The sequence below is a fragment of the Meleagris gallopavo genome, chromosome 8 (genome assembly GCF_905368555.1).
Source record: "Meleagris gallopavo chromosome 8, MGAL_WU_HG_1.1, whole genome shotgun sequence".
Lineage (NCBI taxonomy): Eukaryota > Metazoa > Chordata > Aves > Galliformes > Phasianidae > Meleagris > Meleagris gallopavo.
Genome location: NC_139411.1, coordinates 23033458 through 23051576, shown reverse-complemented (window position 1 = coordinate 23051576; position 18119 = coordinate 23033458). Strand labels below are relative to the sequence as shown.

At 43.1% G+C, this 18119-nt stretch overlaps 1 protein-coding gene across 10 annotated transcripts in view; it reads right to left on the bottom strand.

Annotated features, from left to right (window-relative positions):
• Nucleotides 1–18119, bottom strand: part of NEURL1 (neuralized E3 ubiquitin protein ligase 1) — a 145204-nt gene that overhangs the window by 86149 nt on the left and 40936 nt on the right. The window contains exons 1-2 of one of the 10 annotated variants that reach the window (XM_085229183.1): nt 2102–2225; nt 1356–1456 (exon numbers count right to left, since the gene is read on the bottom strand). The exons of 1 other annotated variant lie outside the window; for it this stretch is intronic. In XM_085229183.1, coding sequence (XP_085085309.1) covers nt 1356–1362 — 7 coding nt within the window. In that variant the 5' untranslated portion in view covers nt 1363–1456; nt 2102–2225. Of the gene's footprint in view, nt 1–265; nt 360–601; nt 693–840; nt 1022–1223; nt 1282–1355; nt 1464–1882; nt 1923–2101; nt 2226–7701; nt 7803–18119 lie in introns of those variants that run through there. 8 more of the 10 variants (XM_085229179.1, XM_085229182.1, XM_010714662.4 and 5 more) reach the window with 8 other exon arrangements.

Sequence of the window (18119 nt, the reverse complement as noted above, 5' to 3'; positions counted from 1 at the left end):
GTTTGCTTGCTTTTTTGTAAACATTGACCCAACAGCACTCACATTCTGCATATGACGTGTACACTGCGACATTATAGAAGAAATAAGGTCAGCCTGTGGTGACACTTCGGAACACAGATGATGAACAAATTAGAGACTCACTCGAGACATGCCATTAGAGAAGAGTCATCTGCTTCCTAACTCTGTCCGTTCGTTCCTTAAACTGCAGAGTTTGTGTTTTTCACCCAATCCCACAAAAAATCGGGACTGAGACGTGAATACTCACAGCTTCAGCATATACCTCTAACACCTCAAAGGAAGCACACGAGCAGCTCCAAGCCCGCACCACACGATCTGCGCTTTTCCCAGCCCTATTTACTATAGCAACGAGGAAGTTTCTCTGACAGCCCGTTCCCCCCCGCACGGAACGTGCAGCACAAGGGCTGTGTCCCGAGGTGAGCAGAACACTGCGGAGCAGTCGGCACGTTTAACGAGCGCAGGATTCTCACCGAAATATTTACGGCATGAGATCTGCGCGGCCGCACGTTGCCTATTGCTCCGGATTTTGCTGTAGCATCGCGCCGGGCGCTCAGCCCCCCCTCCCTACACGGCTTCACGTTACCTAGCAAAGCAGGCAGGCTCCACGGCTCAGCCGAGCACACGGAGTAGTTCAAACAAGCGTACGTTCCACGCTGCATCAACGCAACATAGAAATGAATGGACACTACGGAACGGCTGACGGGAAGGAGACGCAAGGTGACCGCTTCCAAAGCTTCCGAGTTCCCCTTCGGCAACCTTCATCCCCCGCTGGAAGCTGGCACACACCGCACGCATCTCCTCCATCGCACCCCCGGCCCTCACCTTCCCCCTCGCAGCGCTCACCGTGCAGCGGCACTCGGGTCACCTGGCCCCCCATAGCCGCCCCTTCAGGCACCGCCGGCGCTCATCGCTCCGCTCCGCAGCCCCCGGCCCCGCTGCCCCTCGCCGGCTGCCTCCACCCACTCGCGGCCCTCCCGCACCGGCGCTGGGAGCTGTCACGTTTATTTACATAAGAAGGAGGAGACTTCGCGTCTTCCTGAAATAGCTGCCGACGCTTCGGGGATGCGGCGTTTCCCCCCCCCCTCCCTCCGCCCCACGCTGCCCCCAGCATCCCGTATTGCGCTCTCAAAACCGGAGCCACGGAGGTGGCCGTGGTACCCAGGAGTGCTCAGAACAAAGCCTGAGGCGCTGCCAACTTCACTCACCGCGTTCACAACTTATATATAAACAGCCAACGGCATCGGGCATTGAAAACCACTTTGAGACCCCAGTGCGGAGCCTCGGAATGAACTGGAAGGGCAAAAATTAAAATAAAATAGGTGGAAAAAAATTATTACCAGACATCACTGCACCAGAGTCTTCAAACGGCCTCTGCTGGTTAATTATTAGTTATTTAATAGCAAAGGAGTACTTGAAATGCAGACTGGCTCACCACAGACTGGAATAATAAAAACATTACCCCAGTCAACTCCTTGGTGCGAGGTTTGCACGCTCAGCCCAGCGTCTACATTGCAGCCCATTACCTCTGCTGGGAGAAAGCAGCACCAGAAGCAGGGAGTGGGGTGCCGGGGCAGTGGGGAGATGCATATGGTCCTGCTCCCCTTCCCCCATGCAAGAGCCAGCTCTCTCCATCTCCAGCTACACACGTGCACCACCTCCCTTGCATCTCTCCTGTCTGCTGCTCCAAGGGTAGATGAGCACAGCGGGCACCATGCTGCCACAGCCAGCCATGGTGAATCCAAGCTGGCTTATTTAAAAGTAATTCATGCAGTTTATTGCTATGCTACAGTCATTCCTCATTCTGCAAAGGACTGGGACTCAAACTTAAACAGCCACAAGCCCAGCTCTGCCTCCCACCCCTTACCATGGTGCTGGGCAAAGCCTGCCATCCCACTGCATTCGCTCTCCCACCGGGATAATGGGAAATCAGATTATTGCTTAGGATGTCTGGGTAAGAGAAAGAAAAAAAAAAAAAAAAAAAAAAACAAGCAATGCAAAAAAAAAGCTCAAGCCAGAGAAGCACAGTCAGGGTGTTTGCACTAACGCTGCGTGCGTGAGTAAAGCTGTGCCAAGCGTTTCGAACCTGCCAGAGGAGCATCCCCAAGCAGCAGCAGGCACCGCCAGCGCCCAGCTCCTTCTGCCCCACCAAGGAGACTCGCGCCCAGAGCCAAGCAGCAGCGTTCCCTGGGATGAGCAGTGCTCAGCTCCTCCCTGCCCGAACTCACACACTGCAGAGCTTACAGCAGCTTCTTGGCAGGAGACTTGGGTGTTTTTTTTTTTCCCCTTTTTATTCTTCCCCTCCTGGACGATGCTGCATTTACAGCAGCAGCGGTGCAGCACGAGGACGTGTCCCCAGGAGCACCGCAGCGTGGCCCATGCAACCCAGCTGGCATAGGGCAGCACCTGGGTCACACTGACCCAGTGCCTCACACTCACAGCAAAGTGACCAATGGGCACTGATGCCTTAAACCACCATGTTTCATCCCAAGAAATTAAGATTTACTCCACTCTCCAACTCCAAATTTTCTCCCTTGCTTGCTTAGCTCTGCTTTCCATCCTTACCTTAATCTTGCTGCAACTCTGTGAATAATTGAGTTTTTGGTTCACTGCCTCAACCAAGAGATTGCTAGAAAAAAAAATCATTTTGTGTTGGCCCAAAACTGAATGCTTTGTGCGTCTCACTGAACAAAATGTTTCTTTAACTCAAAAATGAGGCATTTTTAAGAGTTATTTTTACCTCATTTTTTTCAAAGTTACAGTCATTGAATCCAGCTCTGAAATGATGTCTTAAAAAAACATTAAGCATTTTGTTCTATGTATACCAAAAGGAAAAATTTGAGCGGTTATCTTTTCAGATTATTTTATTGTTCCTAACTTATTGACTTTATTTGTTTATATGGGATGGTGGGAGGGTGGGGAGGGCAGGGCAGGCAGGCTGCCAGAATGAGTCATCCTGCTTGGCAAAAAATTATAAACAATTTCAGTTGATTGAAAAATTGCCTTTTTTTCTTTTTTTCCAAAAAAACCCATAGAATAGTACCCCCCCCTCCCCAACATCCCCATAGAACCAGGGCAGTGCAATGCTAACTCCTCAAGGATTATTTGCCATACAGTAAAGCTTTCTCCTACAGCCATCAGCAGCTTGATCCAGTGATTAGCAACCCTACCCACGACAGGGGGGTTGGAGCTCAATGATCTTTAAGGTCCCTTCCAACCTAAGCCATTCTATGATTCTGTACCTCATTATTGGAACTTCTCTGATCTGGACCTATCACCTCCATGTCCCTTTCAGACTTTGCCCTTTTCCAAATTTCTCTTCATTCTTCTATGTTTCTGATTTTTCTCTAGATATTAGGGTGAAAAAAAAAGAACAAAAACAACTCTATCTACATCCCTATTCCCATTTATATATATATATATATAAAATATATATATATATATATACACATATACACACACAATCACCACTTGTGCTCCCTTCTGACAAATTACTGACAGAGATATTAAAGTGTGGCCCAACAGAAGCCCAACTCCCAAATCCATTTCTGTTCATGAACAGCATCCAGCAAGTTAAATTCAAGCAACATCACTGATCCAAGCAAGAATCTACTGCAGGAGTGTGCTTTGAGGCAGTATCTGACCTTGCTAAATATATTTATTAACTAGAAGATAAGGATGCTGAGGCTGCAAAGGACGCAGTCATCAGGATGCCTCTTTGGACTGAAGCCTTGGATGGTTCTGGTTCAGCCTTGAGCAGAAAATCAGGCACCTCTCCCACAACCCCAGGATACAGCCACAACCCTGGGCAGTGGGCAATGTTTTGGGGCATGGAAGATGAGACAGCTTCATTGTTTTCCTCACAGCAAGGCAGGAGAAGGCTGGCAGTCAGCAAGGAGGACATCAGGGACCCACCATGGTCTGGGAAATACATCCCAAAATAGTTGTGATGTCTGATGACCTTTGCCTGCGTAGACAAAAAAAAAACTGGGCAGATGTGGCATTGAGTGACATGTTTTAGTGGCCATGATGGCTGGACAAGTTTATGTTTATGCGTTTTTTTTCCAACCTTATTGGTTCTATGAACTGCCCTCTTCCTTTGTGCTCATCGCTTTCTTCAGCCTGTCCCTCTCTTAATAGGATTTTCTCTGCTTTAAGGCATTTCTCCACAACATGGTCTGAATCTTCCCCAAAAAACTACCGTAGGAGAAAGCAGGGAACTGTGGAAATCAATCAGATGTTTGCCAGGGGCAGAGAACCTTTTTTTAACGACTATAGCGTTTAAGAAGCTGTCATCAATTTTGCTACTACCACATGCCCTCAGCTTTATGGTAACAAATCAATTGACTGCAAGTTGCCCTTTTTCACTCAATACAGCATCTCTCAACAAGCAGCTAGAGACTGAGGGAGGTGGGAGAATTCAGAGGATCATATTCTCAGGTCTTTTTTCAGCATAAGCCTAAGACTGCTGCTAGGGCAGAGAGCTGACCTGTACAGAAATAAGGCTTCCTTCAGAAACCTCAGCCACTGTAACTGAAGGAATAGTGATGTTCTCAACAGCAAGGCATCCAAGAGAAAATGTCTCACCAGCAAGCATTAGTGCACAAAGAACAGAGACCAGAGCTGGGATATCTTACATTCTAAGCACCCTTTTAGTTTGAATTTATTGCTATTAATAGAGGGGATTTGGAAAGTAGAGATACATCTTCGGGCTATTCTTTGTGTGAAACACAATGATACAGATACCTACCTAGCACAAGGAATGCTGATTAGCTGATGCTTACATGCAGCCATTTGAGAATGTTATTAGTTATGTATTACTCCAGATGGAAACTCCAATCTCAATACTTAAGTCAAAGGAAATTCAAAATCCTAGCTGAAATCCTTAAAAATCAAGACCAGCATTTCTAAATCCAGCACCATCAGGTGCTCGGGAACCCCAGGGCAAATCGCTGCAGCACAGCAGGAGGGAAGGGATTTAGGGGCAGGAAAGCCTGTAGGCTGAGCATCTCCCTCACACTTGCACTCAGTGTAAATAAGACATCAGTGCAGTTCACTTTGGTGACAGGAACTACAGCGGCACAGCGGTAAAGGCTGTTGCTCAGGAGGGCAATGAAGACATCAGTGAGGTATTTGAGTGGATGTCCAGGATGTGGGCTGGTTCAGTGAAGGAGACACAGTGACAGAAGCGCTCAGCTGAGCCCTGCCTGCTCAGTGCTTTATCTCAATCCCCATGCATCCACCTACAAAAGCAGCAGAAGGGAAGACTGCTAGCAAGAAGCACAGGGCTGAGCAGCAAGAACGATTTCCAAGGCAAGGAACTGACCAAACCCAGGCTGCTTGCACAGCATCTTTCCATCAGCATGCAAATGCTCTCAAATGCCCACTGGATGCAGTATTTTATCTTCAAGGGCAGGAGTGTTCCCCTCCTTACATAGTTTTGAGCTACCAAATAATAATGTAGTTCAGAAATTCTGACAAAATAACACCAAGTAGCAGAGGCCGGATATGACAAAATCTAATGTGAGACACAATTTGCCATAAAGCACTGTGCTGGGCTAAGCAGCATTTCTGAGCAGAACTTCTAGACAACATAAAAAAAGCTGTTTGTGCTCCAGGGCAACATGACCTGGAATCCACCAAAAGCCCACGCTGAGAGAAAATATCATGGAGTACATGACAATGATTGCATTTTCAAATGTCCTCACGTCTATTTACATGAGAAATTAACATTAACACAAGATTTTGCAATGAGAGCATGAGGCTCTCTCTTCATGCACAATGCTTTTTCAAAAGCATTTTAGACCCATCAATGTATAGTGAAATAAGAAGATAAAGCAAGCACCTCACCAGAAGAAACACGCTAATCTAAGAAAGCAAAGAGATGTTGGTTTTGTACCATTCACCTAATGAAAGTGACATTTGCTTTAAGATCAAGTGGAAGAAGCCTGTTTTCTTTTAGTTAAAAATCTTTGCTTGACAGCAGAACCAGAGTCCCACTTGAATATCCTCCTTTTGACTCTGCCTGCAGGCAGCATAATGTCAGCAAGGCAGGACTGAGAAGTGTTATTTCAGGCTCAGTTTTATGGCTATTAAACATTTGGAAACCCAGAGCAGCATCATTCCATGTGACATGGCACCATAATAGTTTAGTTAAAAAACAAAACAAAACAAAAAGTATTGTTCCACTCAGATCTACAGAGAACACTTGTATTATATATATATACATGCACATACCTTTGGATTATATAAAGTAGCTCATTCATACTTTATTACAGACAACAGCCAAACCCTACACTGAAAAATTAAATTACAGCAAAAGTCATAGCACTTTTATGGGGCATGTTGAGCAAACACCACATTTGTTTTCACAACACGCCTGGAAGAGGTGCTGCCTCTGTCCAAGCTAGAAAAGCATGTTTTGATTTTTGCATATTGTAAAGAAATCAGAAAGCATCAGGGTGCAAATGAAGGTTAGACTGCAACAGGAGAGAATAACCTCAGTGCTTTATGTCCCACCCTTTCTGGAAAAAGCCTCTCACTTGCACGCACAGGGGTTTGTGACCAAGCCAAAGCACCATATGTTTGTGATGTAAATATTAGCCCAGCAGAGAAACACCTTTTTATTACCCGAAGTACCTACCCTGTCAAAAGTCCTTCACAGAGGGCAATGAAGGGCAGCAGGTCCCAAAGAAGTTGCTTGGGCTGGCCAGACAGGCGAGAGGGGCTATGCCACATGTCCATGAACCAGCATCCCCACCACACATCCCAGGCTCTAAGTTTCAGGCTCTGAAAGGCTCCTGGAGTCATAGGGAAGAGCCAAGAATCCTCTCTCGCAAGACTGCCTCTGTTCTTACCAGAATCTCCCTACCCCTGCTGCTGGGCTATCCCGTATGAAATGGGACCTTATAGGCCTGCTTTTACAAGTTTTTGCAGTAGATTACAAGAAACAAAAGGAACTGGAGGTCAAATGCTCCAAGGGCAAAATACACGGCAAGGGTCAATCTTCCAGGCCAGGCAAGATGAATCTTGCAGGTTTAAATAGGAAGCAAGCCACATAATGCCTCACACATGCATTGTCCTTTCTTTCTCCATGTTCACCTCCTACTCACCTCTTCTCTGCTCTCCTCCCTCACCTGAAGATGCTGTCCAGCATTTCCCCATCCTATTCTCATCATGGATTTTAAAGTTTCATTTGAAATTTATCCTTACTCCCCTTTTCATTTAAGAAACAGAAAAAAAGGAGTTAAATCATATTTCACATGTAATTCAATCTCACAAGTACCACAAAAGATCACAAACCAGATGCAGCAGACTGGGGAAGGTAGCTATTATTGGAATGAGAAATGAGATTTGGTTTTCAGCTCAGGAAAATGGGATTCTGTCAGGACGAAATCAGAGCCTTAGCTTCATAAAATTCCACTTTCTTTAGAACGTAATTCAAAGCACAAAGCAGATTAGCTTAAAATGTAAAACACTCTACTAAAGTAGAGCAATGGTCATGTTCCCATGCAGTCACTTCTCCTTCCATCCATCATCTCCATTTCCAGCAGTAGGCATTGAACTTCAGTAGGATGCAAGCTTCATAAAATCACCAAATGCAGAAAAACATCTGTATGTTTTAGGATCAAAAACATGCTAATATATTCACCACTACAACTTCTAGACCGAGCGTCTCTGACCTACCACAGATTCTTCCGACCTGCTGCAAACTTTTGCAAACCAAAACACTCTGACTGCCATTACTTTCTCTTCCTCCCATGCACCATGCCTCCAGTCCAAAGGTCTTTTTCACTTCTTTCCTCCCTCCCCCATTCTTTGTCTCAGCATCCTCTTCTGTACCGCCCACACAGTTGGAGAGCAGAGAACAGACCAATCTGGCAGGCTCAAATAACAAAAAAACAAGGAAAGAAAAATAAGTTGTTTTCTGGCCTAAAAGACTCGCTCCTCAGTATTTTTATCTGGAGGCAGTAGTCAAATCATTTTTCCTTTTACCAGGAACCAAATGTAATGGCAATGGCTCCCAAAGTCTCATTCTCAGAGATCAGCCCAGAGACAAACAATGGGGGAAGGCCGGCATTTCTCCCCGACACACAGGCACCTTTGAACAGGAACATTAAGCTTATTTTTCATTGTGCCTCCTTCCAACACCAAGGAGCAGTTTTAAATATCCGTTTTTACAAGGTGGGGTTTGATTAGTCAGTTTGCTTTTCTTGAAAAGGGTTGAGGACAAACCCTGCTGCCTGGAGGCTTGTAACCCAACCAGACATTTATGGGCACTTTGAGGAACGCTGGGCTGGGCACATGGCACAAGGAGGAGTGGTCTAGAAGGACGCTCACCTCCACTTGCAGCCCTGAAACCACATTGTCTCAACCCAGTGCAGTCCCAATCTTGCAATCTCATCAGCATATGCAAAAATCCACTCTGACATAAAGCATCTAATGACATTAATGGCACACAACACAGCAATGCAGTCCAGGCATGTGGAAATAATCACAGGCCCAGAACCTAGGATGACTGATTTCTTCCCATTCAACATATGTTTCACTTAGATGTCTGCATCTTCCCACCCTTCTCTCAGTCTTCCAAACTCATGATTTTGGTGGAGCACAAGAAAATTTCTTTAATACAAGAGTGTTACAGGTTAAATCATACCCGAGAAAGGAAAAATGAATAGCCTACAATATAAACCAGATATTTTATGAAGTTCACATATTCTTAATAATAGCCAGAATCTGACCCCAGTACAGTTGGTCACTGAACAGACAAAATGAATATGAATTCTGTTCAGCCTGAGGCTTTAAAAATAATATTTGTGATTTCTACACAAAAACAGAACAGTTTCAATGGAGGCATAAATATTGTTTATTAGGACCACAGTATAGATTCCACAGGATTCAAAAACCCTACAGCTAATCTGTGCATTTATTAGTTTTCTTAAGGTGAACTGGAAGCTATACCCCAGGCTAATAAAAATCAAGAGTGACCTCAGCAATTACACCATCAGTACAAACAGAGCATTTCTCCCACCCTATCAAATCATCTTAACTGAGCTGTTCTTATATTCCAGAGGTGTTGTACCTGCAAAAGAACATTTTATCTGCACAGTTATGTGTCAGCTATGATGATTTTTGTTGCTTTGTGTCTTTTTGTAGCCACAAAGACCAAACATGCTTCAAAGAATTTATCAACACAGTTAAAGCAAGAGACTTCATATGGTCTTTCACTACTCTCACACTAAGTGAGACTGCTCTGCTGGAAGTAAATATTCTTGTGCCTCTTTGAATTATTGATCATGCTCTTGACCAAGTTTTTGTCCTGTCAAGGTACAAGTGAACACTTTCACATCTCTTTCTGCCCTTTAATTTTAATAGCTAATACCAACATTTTTGGTGGCAACAGCATGTCCTTGTCCATAGAAGACTATTGTTTTTCCCACAGGAATCCCAACCTGACTCATACTCAGCCTTCCAAGTAGACATGGACAGTTGGTGCACAGTTCTCCTCTCTTTCAACTGAATACTTATCAAGTTACATCGTGACTCATTCCTGATTCATGTACAGTTTCTAAGATATTTCCAAGATATCAGCTGAATGTCTAGTGATGTCTAAGGAATGTCTAGTGACGGGTCTCTCTCCCCCACTTTAGGGACTATTTCCCCTACTCAACAGACTGCTTTTGGAGGATGGGAGAGGAGAACATCACCCATAAAAGTACAGCAGTTTAGAAGTACGATTCTTTTTCTGTCCTTCTAGATCAAGATAGGAATATTAGAAATGGGGGCATGAAAAGACTATCTCTGCATGTGCAGTGTTAAGAGGACAGATCTACATGTTGTGTGGATGTTATTTCAGGTGACAAGTCTTTCAACAGTTAGAAGTCTCTTCAAGATCCACATATTATGAACTTCCCAGATTGCAGTTTTTGCTTCAAACAAATCCTGATACCATTGGCCAAGGCAGAAGTTTAACAGATAAGATTTGAGCAAGCCATATGACAACACCCTAGTGATTCCCCCATGAATGAGCTACTCTTGAGAAGAGCATGAAGGACAGCCCGTCCTCTGCATGCACAGAGACCTAAGTCTTCTTTTTGTTCACTTCTTCTGTGACTTGTACTACTTTCCCCACAAACCCTACTGCACATTGCTGCTTTGCAAGCTTGTAAAACACCAGTCTGATCTCAAAACACAAGCAACACCATTCAGTACCTTGTTTAACCTGCTAGTCATGAGAAACTCTCTGGTAACTGGGTCTCTGGGTAAGCCTGCAGTCTGGACCCAAACTTGACTGGATTTAGACAAGTTGAGTTGAGGAAGGAGATTTGGAAGACATTGAAATTTTAGGGGAAAGTTGTGCAAAGACAAAAATATTTAAAGGAGATGGACATAGAAAAGCAGGAAAGACATTTTTGCTGGCTCGTAGAAATGAAACATATGCAGGACTTAATCTGCCACCAGTGAAATCAGTGAGAATTTTGCCAGTGAAGCAAAACAAAAGCAGAAATAGAAACAACATCTGACAACTGCTATGTTAGACCCATACGAATTGTTGCAGTTAATAGCTATGAGCTGGGTAAATACACCATAGGCAATGGTTGATTTTAAACCTCCATTTCCCAGTATCAGTGCCACGATCTTGAAAGTTTTGACACTTTGTAAAAGCTGCTTCTGCTGAGTCATATTTGGAAAGATTTTGTATTTGGAAAATCATGTTAAATCTATAGAGACACAAAACAAATAATATGAGAGAAAGAAAGTTAAAAATACAACAGATTAAGGTATATATCTAAGAATAGAATTTAGATAAAATCTGTAGTAAATAATGTATTGTTCAAGTAGACCTCATAAATTTAAGTTCTCTGCACGTAAAGGAAAAATATTTCTGCAAATTATAAACTTTTGGGGACTGTTTATACAAACCTCTGAGACCAACTCCTTATCTGGTATGAATCAAAGCACCTGGCCCTGTACATTTAAGATGATAATGAGATGGTCAGAATCGAGAGCATGATATTGAGGAATTAATCTCTCTGCACACACAACATATAACAGATGATAAGAAGGCAGAACAGTCAAACAGCACTTGGACTATCATGTCAGAACTCAGGTACGCTCAGTGGATTGATCATTCCAACAGCAGATTCACACTCAGAGACAGAAAAATGCCATAAAGAACTACATAAAGAAACCTACACAGCAGCCCATCCACTAATGCTAAGATCCTCCAGCCAGGAGGAGGTAGATAAGCTTTAAAACACAAAGTATTTTCCAGGATTCTCATAGTAACGACATATCAACAGAAAAGAATAGTAGGAACGATGTGCCATCTACTCCACCACATCCCAGAGGCTGCCAGTGACATGCCACCTGATGGCCTTATCCACACCGCTCACAGCTCCATCACAGCAGGGTCCCTGCAGAGTCACAAAGATTGAATGGGCCGTGAAAACCCAATTATATAATTACGTTGCTAATTTCTCCACAACTGAACAATTAAAATCCCGACTGTCTGTCAGATCTGTGCTGCTGCTCATTCTCTGGCCTTGCAGACGTCCTTAACACAGATGGATGGAGGCCTTCAAGGCTGCAGGTTCCTCAGCCGCATCGTCGCCCATTAGCCCCAGACAATCAGTACGTGCTAAATAGCAGAGCAGTACCAAGCCACTGCAGCTAGATTAGGGCTAGCAATCCAGAGCAGTCAAATCTGTTTTTAAGCCCCTTCCCAGGAATTACTTGCATTACGGTTGTTCCCGCATTGTACAGCCCTCAGAAAGCAACAGGTTCCAATATCATCATTTTCTAAATATTAACTGCATGGCAGATGTTTTGCGTGTGCACAGTCCCTCAAGCCTCTGCCATCTGTTTCTTACCTAATAAGTCAGGTGTTCAGGTTTTTTTATTCAAAAGGAATAAAACACAGGGGTTTATTCAAAATTATAGAATACAGAGGCTTATTCCTTTATTTTCTCTACACTTTCTTTCTCAGTACAAAACAATTATAATTTCTGAAAACATTTCTGAAGCATTAAGCATAATGATTTCCCTTTGGTCATGTGTTTTTTCAAGGGAGTGAACTGGCAGAAGGCACGATGAAGCCTGACACCACCTGGTTTTCTTTATTTTCCCTTTTTTTTTAATAAGCAAAAAGTAATATTAAGAGAGACCACAGAGATAGAGAGACCATTCATCAGGTGAGATGCAGAGGAGAAGCAGGAATGCTGGGTGAATGCTGACACATGAAGATGGCCAGCAAGAGCCAGGGACATCACAGATAAACTGGATCCTCAGTCCATTGAAGACCTAGGACTTCCATTCCCAACCAGATGTGGGTCAGAGCCCAGATGAGATGGGAGAAGTTACCAGTGCCAGACCCACAGAATCAGGACCACCAGTGACCAAAAACTGCCTCCTGTTCTGCTCCTCTTCCCACAGGGAAACGAGGTACTGCCAAGCAGCAAATATTTTAATGGACCATCGCTGATGATGGACCAGCTGTAACATTTGGAAATTGTCAGCCCCAGACAATGCCAATCATGACAGGTCTCATATGGTTCTGCATCTTTTCTGATCATTTGTGCACAGAAAGATTCCCTGATGAAGAAAACCTTTGCTATTTCTTCACATTCAAATAGTTTTTCTTTATAACATCTTTTAGAATGTTGTTTTAAATTTATTTTAAAGCTAAAAGATGCTGAACTAAATGGTGTGAATCCCTCCTCTCATTTATCCAAGCCTTACAGCACTGCCAGGACACCTCAGTTCTCCATCAGTCTGACCTCAATAAACAGCTTTGCAATGTTCTGATAAACACCAGTGGTAAGTATAAACCCACCATATGTTTTATTCAAGATTGATAAATGCACAGACAAGTGAGACCACATTAATCGGAATGTACCCATCCCAGATAGAGAGCTACAATCACTCAACCAATAAATAGAAACCCTATCATGAAGGGATCTGTCACAGGCTAAGGAGGTGAGTGAACAATAATTCATGATTAAAAGGTCAGAAGCAATTGATGGCGGAGCAGCCACCAAGTTTCAGATATAGATACAAACATCTCAGGTTCACTGCAGGCAATGAAGGAACAGGACAGCTCCAGCTGTTTATTGCATGCAGTTGGAGCAGTCCATGGGGACCCTTCCTATGGTTCTGCTGTCCTGGGCTTCTCACCTCTCAGCAAAGATGCTATTTTAACAGTGAATTTTCTTGCCTGTGATGTTAAAATGGAACTAGATCCAAAGCAAAACCTCTTTTCCCAGAGGTCACCCAAGAGCAACTTTAGTAAGTATACTCTATCTTCGGCATCCAGAGGGACTCAGGAGGATGACTGTCAACAGCAGTGAAATTGTAGAATAACACAGCTGCAGCCCTTGCTGAAGTTTAGCATTTGCTCCACACCCAGTCCATAGAAGGTAACACAGCCACCACAGCACCAACTCAAACAGCAACTCGCTCATTTCACTGCATTTTCCTCACCACTTGTTGGCAAAATACAACTGATGCACTTAGTTACCTCAAGGCTTTGAACTAAAGGTCTCTTAGAGGGCAGAAGAGTCAGGCCAAAGTTGTGCATGGAGACCAAGATCTCACTTGTCATTCATTGCTCCCCATGTGAAGCAGCATTCCCTCACAGGCCCATCTTTCTCCCATCCTCAGAATAGCTTCTGCTCACTCCACTGTGGCTCCGAGAGTGGGATAAAGATGCACAAAGTCATTCCTAATACTGCTGTCCCAATGGGAACTGAGGCAAAGCCCTGGAGACAAATGCTCTGTCCTCCAAAGATGAGGACAGGTGGCAGTGGGGTGGCAACTACTGCCATAGCTGTTGCTGTTCGCTCTTCCCTGGAGTCAACAGTCTCAATCCTGTTTGTAGAGAAGAGCACTGTTTGCTAAGGGTGGGAGCAATCTGCATTGGTCTACGCCACAGTTTGCTCTGAGCTCATGGGCAGCACTCTGTCACGGCTCAATAAACAAAGCAGTAGATACTTCAGTCACTGATAAATAGAGGGAGATTGCTGTAGCTGCACTAGACCTTCTCCCAGAGGCCCAGGTCTGTCAGAGATGCTTGAGAAGGTGATACAAGTTGTTGCTTGTATAATTACTTAGAAGGGTAATGGTATTGTGACAACTCTTCATCTTCTGCGTCACAACCCTAGGAAGTTCATTACAAAAATCCCAAACTGCATCACTTCTCAAAGAGAAAAGTGTGGCCACAGAGACCACTGACCAGTGGGAAATTGTGCATGGGATGTACAGAGCCCAGAGCAAGGAAGGGAAATGCTATCCCAAAGTCACCATAATCCTTGTGTTAGGCCAGGGATGCAGGGAGCTCCCAAAATACTGGTGGGAAAGGGTGGGATCTCTGAGGGAGCAGAGGTACAAAAATAACCACTGTACATGCATTGCACTTGGTCTACAGAGGCAAAAATGTGCAACTCTATGTTATGTAAACATAAAGATCAAGTAGGCATTAGGGTGATTAACACCCTTCCTTTCACTGTTAACATTACAGCAATCTGACACCTCAGACTTCTGGAAGGAGCCTGAGACAGTGAGCTCAGGCTGCGCAGCCAGCCAAGCAGTGGGGAGCATCTGCAAGCAGAGACTACAGGAAATCCCATTACCTAAGCACACCTGCCCTATTTCTACATCTAGAATAGACTCAGGCTGTCCTCTGAACTACTCCTTTCATATACTTCCACAGGAAAGAAGAAAACGTGCCAGAGAGAAAAACAGCGATGTGTTTTGTTAGATCCCACAGATGCTAGATGTTTTACAGCTTAAGAGACCATGCTACTCAGTACCATATAAATATATACACACTTCTACCAAAAGTTTATCAGGGCAGAAATCTGCAGTTACAGCACAGCATGATGTATGGCTTTGTTTTAACTTTGTCCTAAACTTGTTCACTATTACTTACATCTGCCTCGAGCCAAGCAGGGCTGAATTAAAATTTGCCAAAATATGTAACATATCAGTCTAAGAAGAATGCAAGTAAAGGGATTGTCAATGCTGTTATTATACCCTTAGCCACCTTACTCATCTGCCAAAACCTCTGTTGCAATTTGCACCTACATGATTTTTTTCCCCATGTAATTTTAATCCCCCAAGGCCTACAAGATACCTGCACATCCACCAGGTGAGACGTCCTTCAGCGGAACATGAACAAAGTCTTCAAAGAGATGCTACTAATATGCGGTAAAACACCAACGCTGGGACAGTGAAGAGTATCCTTGATCATCCTAAAGGCTTTCGGCAGTCTGGATGGTACAGAATGGCTTCATTTGATTTCCAGCAGCTTTTAAGCTTTATATAGTAAAGGTTTTATGAAATATGAAATTTGGTCAAAGTTGGTTTTGCTGCTGGAACGACCCCAGCAATCAGCAAGTCTGTTCATGATGAGGATAATCAAAGGGAATTCAAATAGTGTTTAACATTTAAGGAAGAACCTGATATACCCATTGGATTTTGGAGTTCAATATAAGTATTAACAAAAAAAGTTTCAGAGCATTCTACTTAAAAATCCTTCCTCCCATGCCATTTCATTTCAGCTCTTATTGTGTCCTGTACCAGTAACCTCTCCTGAGCAGAGAAAATTGGAAAAAATTGAAGGTTATGTGTCAAAGAGCAGGATAAAATCCTATCCTCACACAATAGGATGGCCAGCCCTTCTGCTAGCTGTCTTTAACACAAGCAGCCTGCTGGGAGATCTAGCAGCAAAATACATCATCAACCTTCACTTCGCTTTAGACTAATTGATCTTTCAAGAATTTTTATCATCTCACTTCAGCAGCAGCATGCCCAAATTGTCATCAGCATTCAATTACTTTCCATTTCAGAATTAGGAAAAAAAAATAATACTCCCAGCACTGCCACAAACAACAAGCAAGAGGTGGGCTCTGTCTCAGAGATGAATGCACCATTTCCTTGATATATGCTAATCCAAGGATTTCCAAAGTTGCCTATTATGTCAGCGTGACTCAAGACTGTTTTGTTGCATTATTCCATTAAACCAGAAAACACCATCTCAAATCAGATTCAGGGCACCCTCCATTTTAGAGATGGCATGCCCATTTTAACAAAAGGATCCCATTAAGCTGCTGTTCCCAAGCCTACACAGCTACATGCTGGAGTGAACATGGAGGGGGAAAACTCTTTTGTACCATTATATAAATGTCTGTTAACAATAGCTAAAAAAGGCTGAGAATTTAAATGACTTAGAATCTAAGTGAATTCACCGGCAATACATTAAAAAAAATAATTTAATAGGTAGCCTGAAGATATGCAGAGACCAAAAAGTGCATTCAAGATGCTGAATCTGATGTTGCTGTCTATTTATGTCAGAGCGATTTCCAAATCAAAATACTGAAGAAAATGGTCTTCCCCAGGGAACAGATGTTTGAACACAGTGATGGGGATCAACTTAAGAACAGGAACAACTGAAATGTTGTCATTATTTTGAGGCTTCATCTACCTCTAGCAGAGATAAATTGTGATTTAACAGAAAGGAGATGACTTCATCAGAGACAAGGATGAAAAATCCTCTTTTCTCCATTATTGGAAGGGTGGAATTTCAGAGGCTGTCTTTCCCAGAGAGACACTGCCAGTTGCATGCAGACGATAAAATCTCTCCAACTATTCTGAACAAAAACTATTTTTCTCTTACATATGGTTCCAAATTATGTTTGCAAGTGTTTCCTTACTTCCTAACACAACAGTGAGTGAGACAGCTTGCATGAACATTTCGAGAAAACAAAAGACAACATAGGGTTCACTGGATGCTGCAATATATGAGAAAAATAAAAGCAAAATTCTATTTTTTTTTTTTTAACAGCTTTACTGCCTTTGCATCTAAAAGTAAGTTATTTGCTATTTACATTTCAGCAACATCTTGGAGATCCAATTAGGCTGGAGGCATCATCTCACCAGGCTCTGTGCAGTCACTGGTAGGCAGTCCCCATCCCTTAGGGACCATCACTGCATTACAGGACAATGCTGGCCCAGGCAACCCAGCCCCTCCTAAAGCACTCACCAAAATTCTTAAGCTATGCAATGGTTTACTGCCACTGTGTGTAAGGCAATGTCTTAGTTTACACTGTACAAACAGCTTTATTTATCCAATGCAAGATAACAATATAAAGACTATGGCAGCCTAGCAACTACACTTCAACAGAAGATAGCTTCAGAAGTAAATAATAGTGGTTTTAGGAACTATTTTCCTTTCCACATTTGTGATCTAGCTCTTAGCAAGATCAGAAACCATGACTCAAAAGAGCTGAGATCTATTTCCAGCTCTGGCAATGGTTTTCTGACCTTGAGTGTCTGTCTGTTTCTAGTTGCTAAATTTACAAAATAGAGATGATAAATTTTCTCCGCTTTGGACAAATTTGGAGATCTTCAAATGACAAGTGCTATATAAAAGAGTATAAGTTTCTGCCAGCATACTAATTAACAGATGACCTCTTAGGCAGCAAAGCAGCAGCCAGAGTAAAGCAATGTCTATGCAAATCATAAGCCCTCTACAACCAAGAACAAAGGAGAACTTACAGATATAGTCAAAGAGCCCTGGACTCTTAGAAAAGGACTTTATCTATTTACCTAGAAGTCTTGGGGACTGAAGATCCATCAATAAATACTTTGTTGAGAGGTATTGATGGCTACTGTGCTGTTACTGATGCTCTGGCTAAGCGCAACCCTCATAGTTTCGCTGCCGTCATTCTAAAATTAAGACAGCAACTAGTTTGTTGGTAACTTGTCTCTGCAACCAAGTCCTCATGGCCTTTCCAACAATACTGATTTAATTGCTGTGTCTATAGCAGAACATAAACGAAAGGGGACTGTAAACTGAAACTGGACACAAGGCTTTAAATTACATGTAAATTCTTACCAAGGTTATAAAAGGGCCACTTAAATATGAAACAGAGATAGTGAACAAATCCTGGAATAAGCTTTTACAGAGAAAGGAATCCAGGCCAAATGGAAACACGCTAAGTATAATTTATAATGAGCAATGTGTAAAAAGCTATCCAAATCATGGAGCTCAAAATGAGAATAAACAGCCATCTTCCAATAGGGACAAGTACAGATAAGCTAAG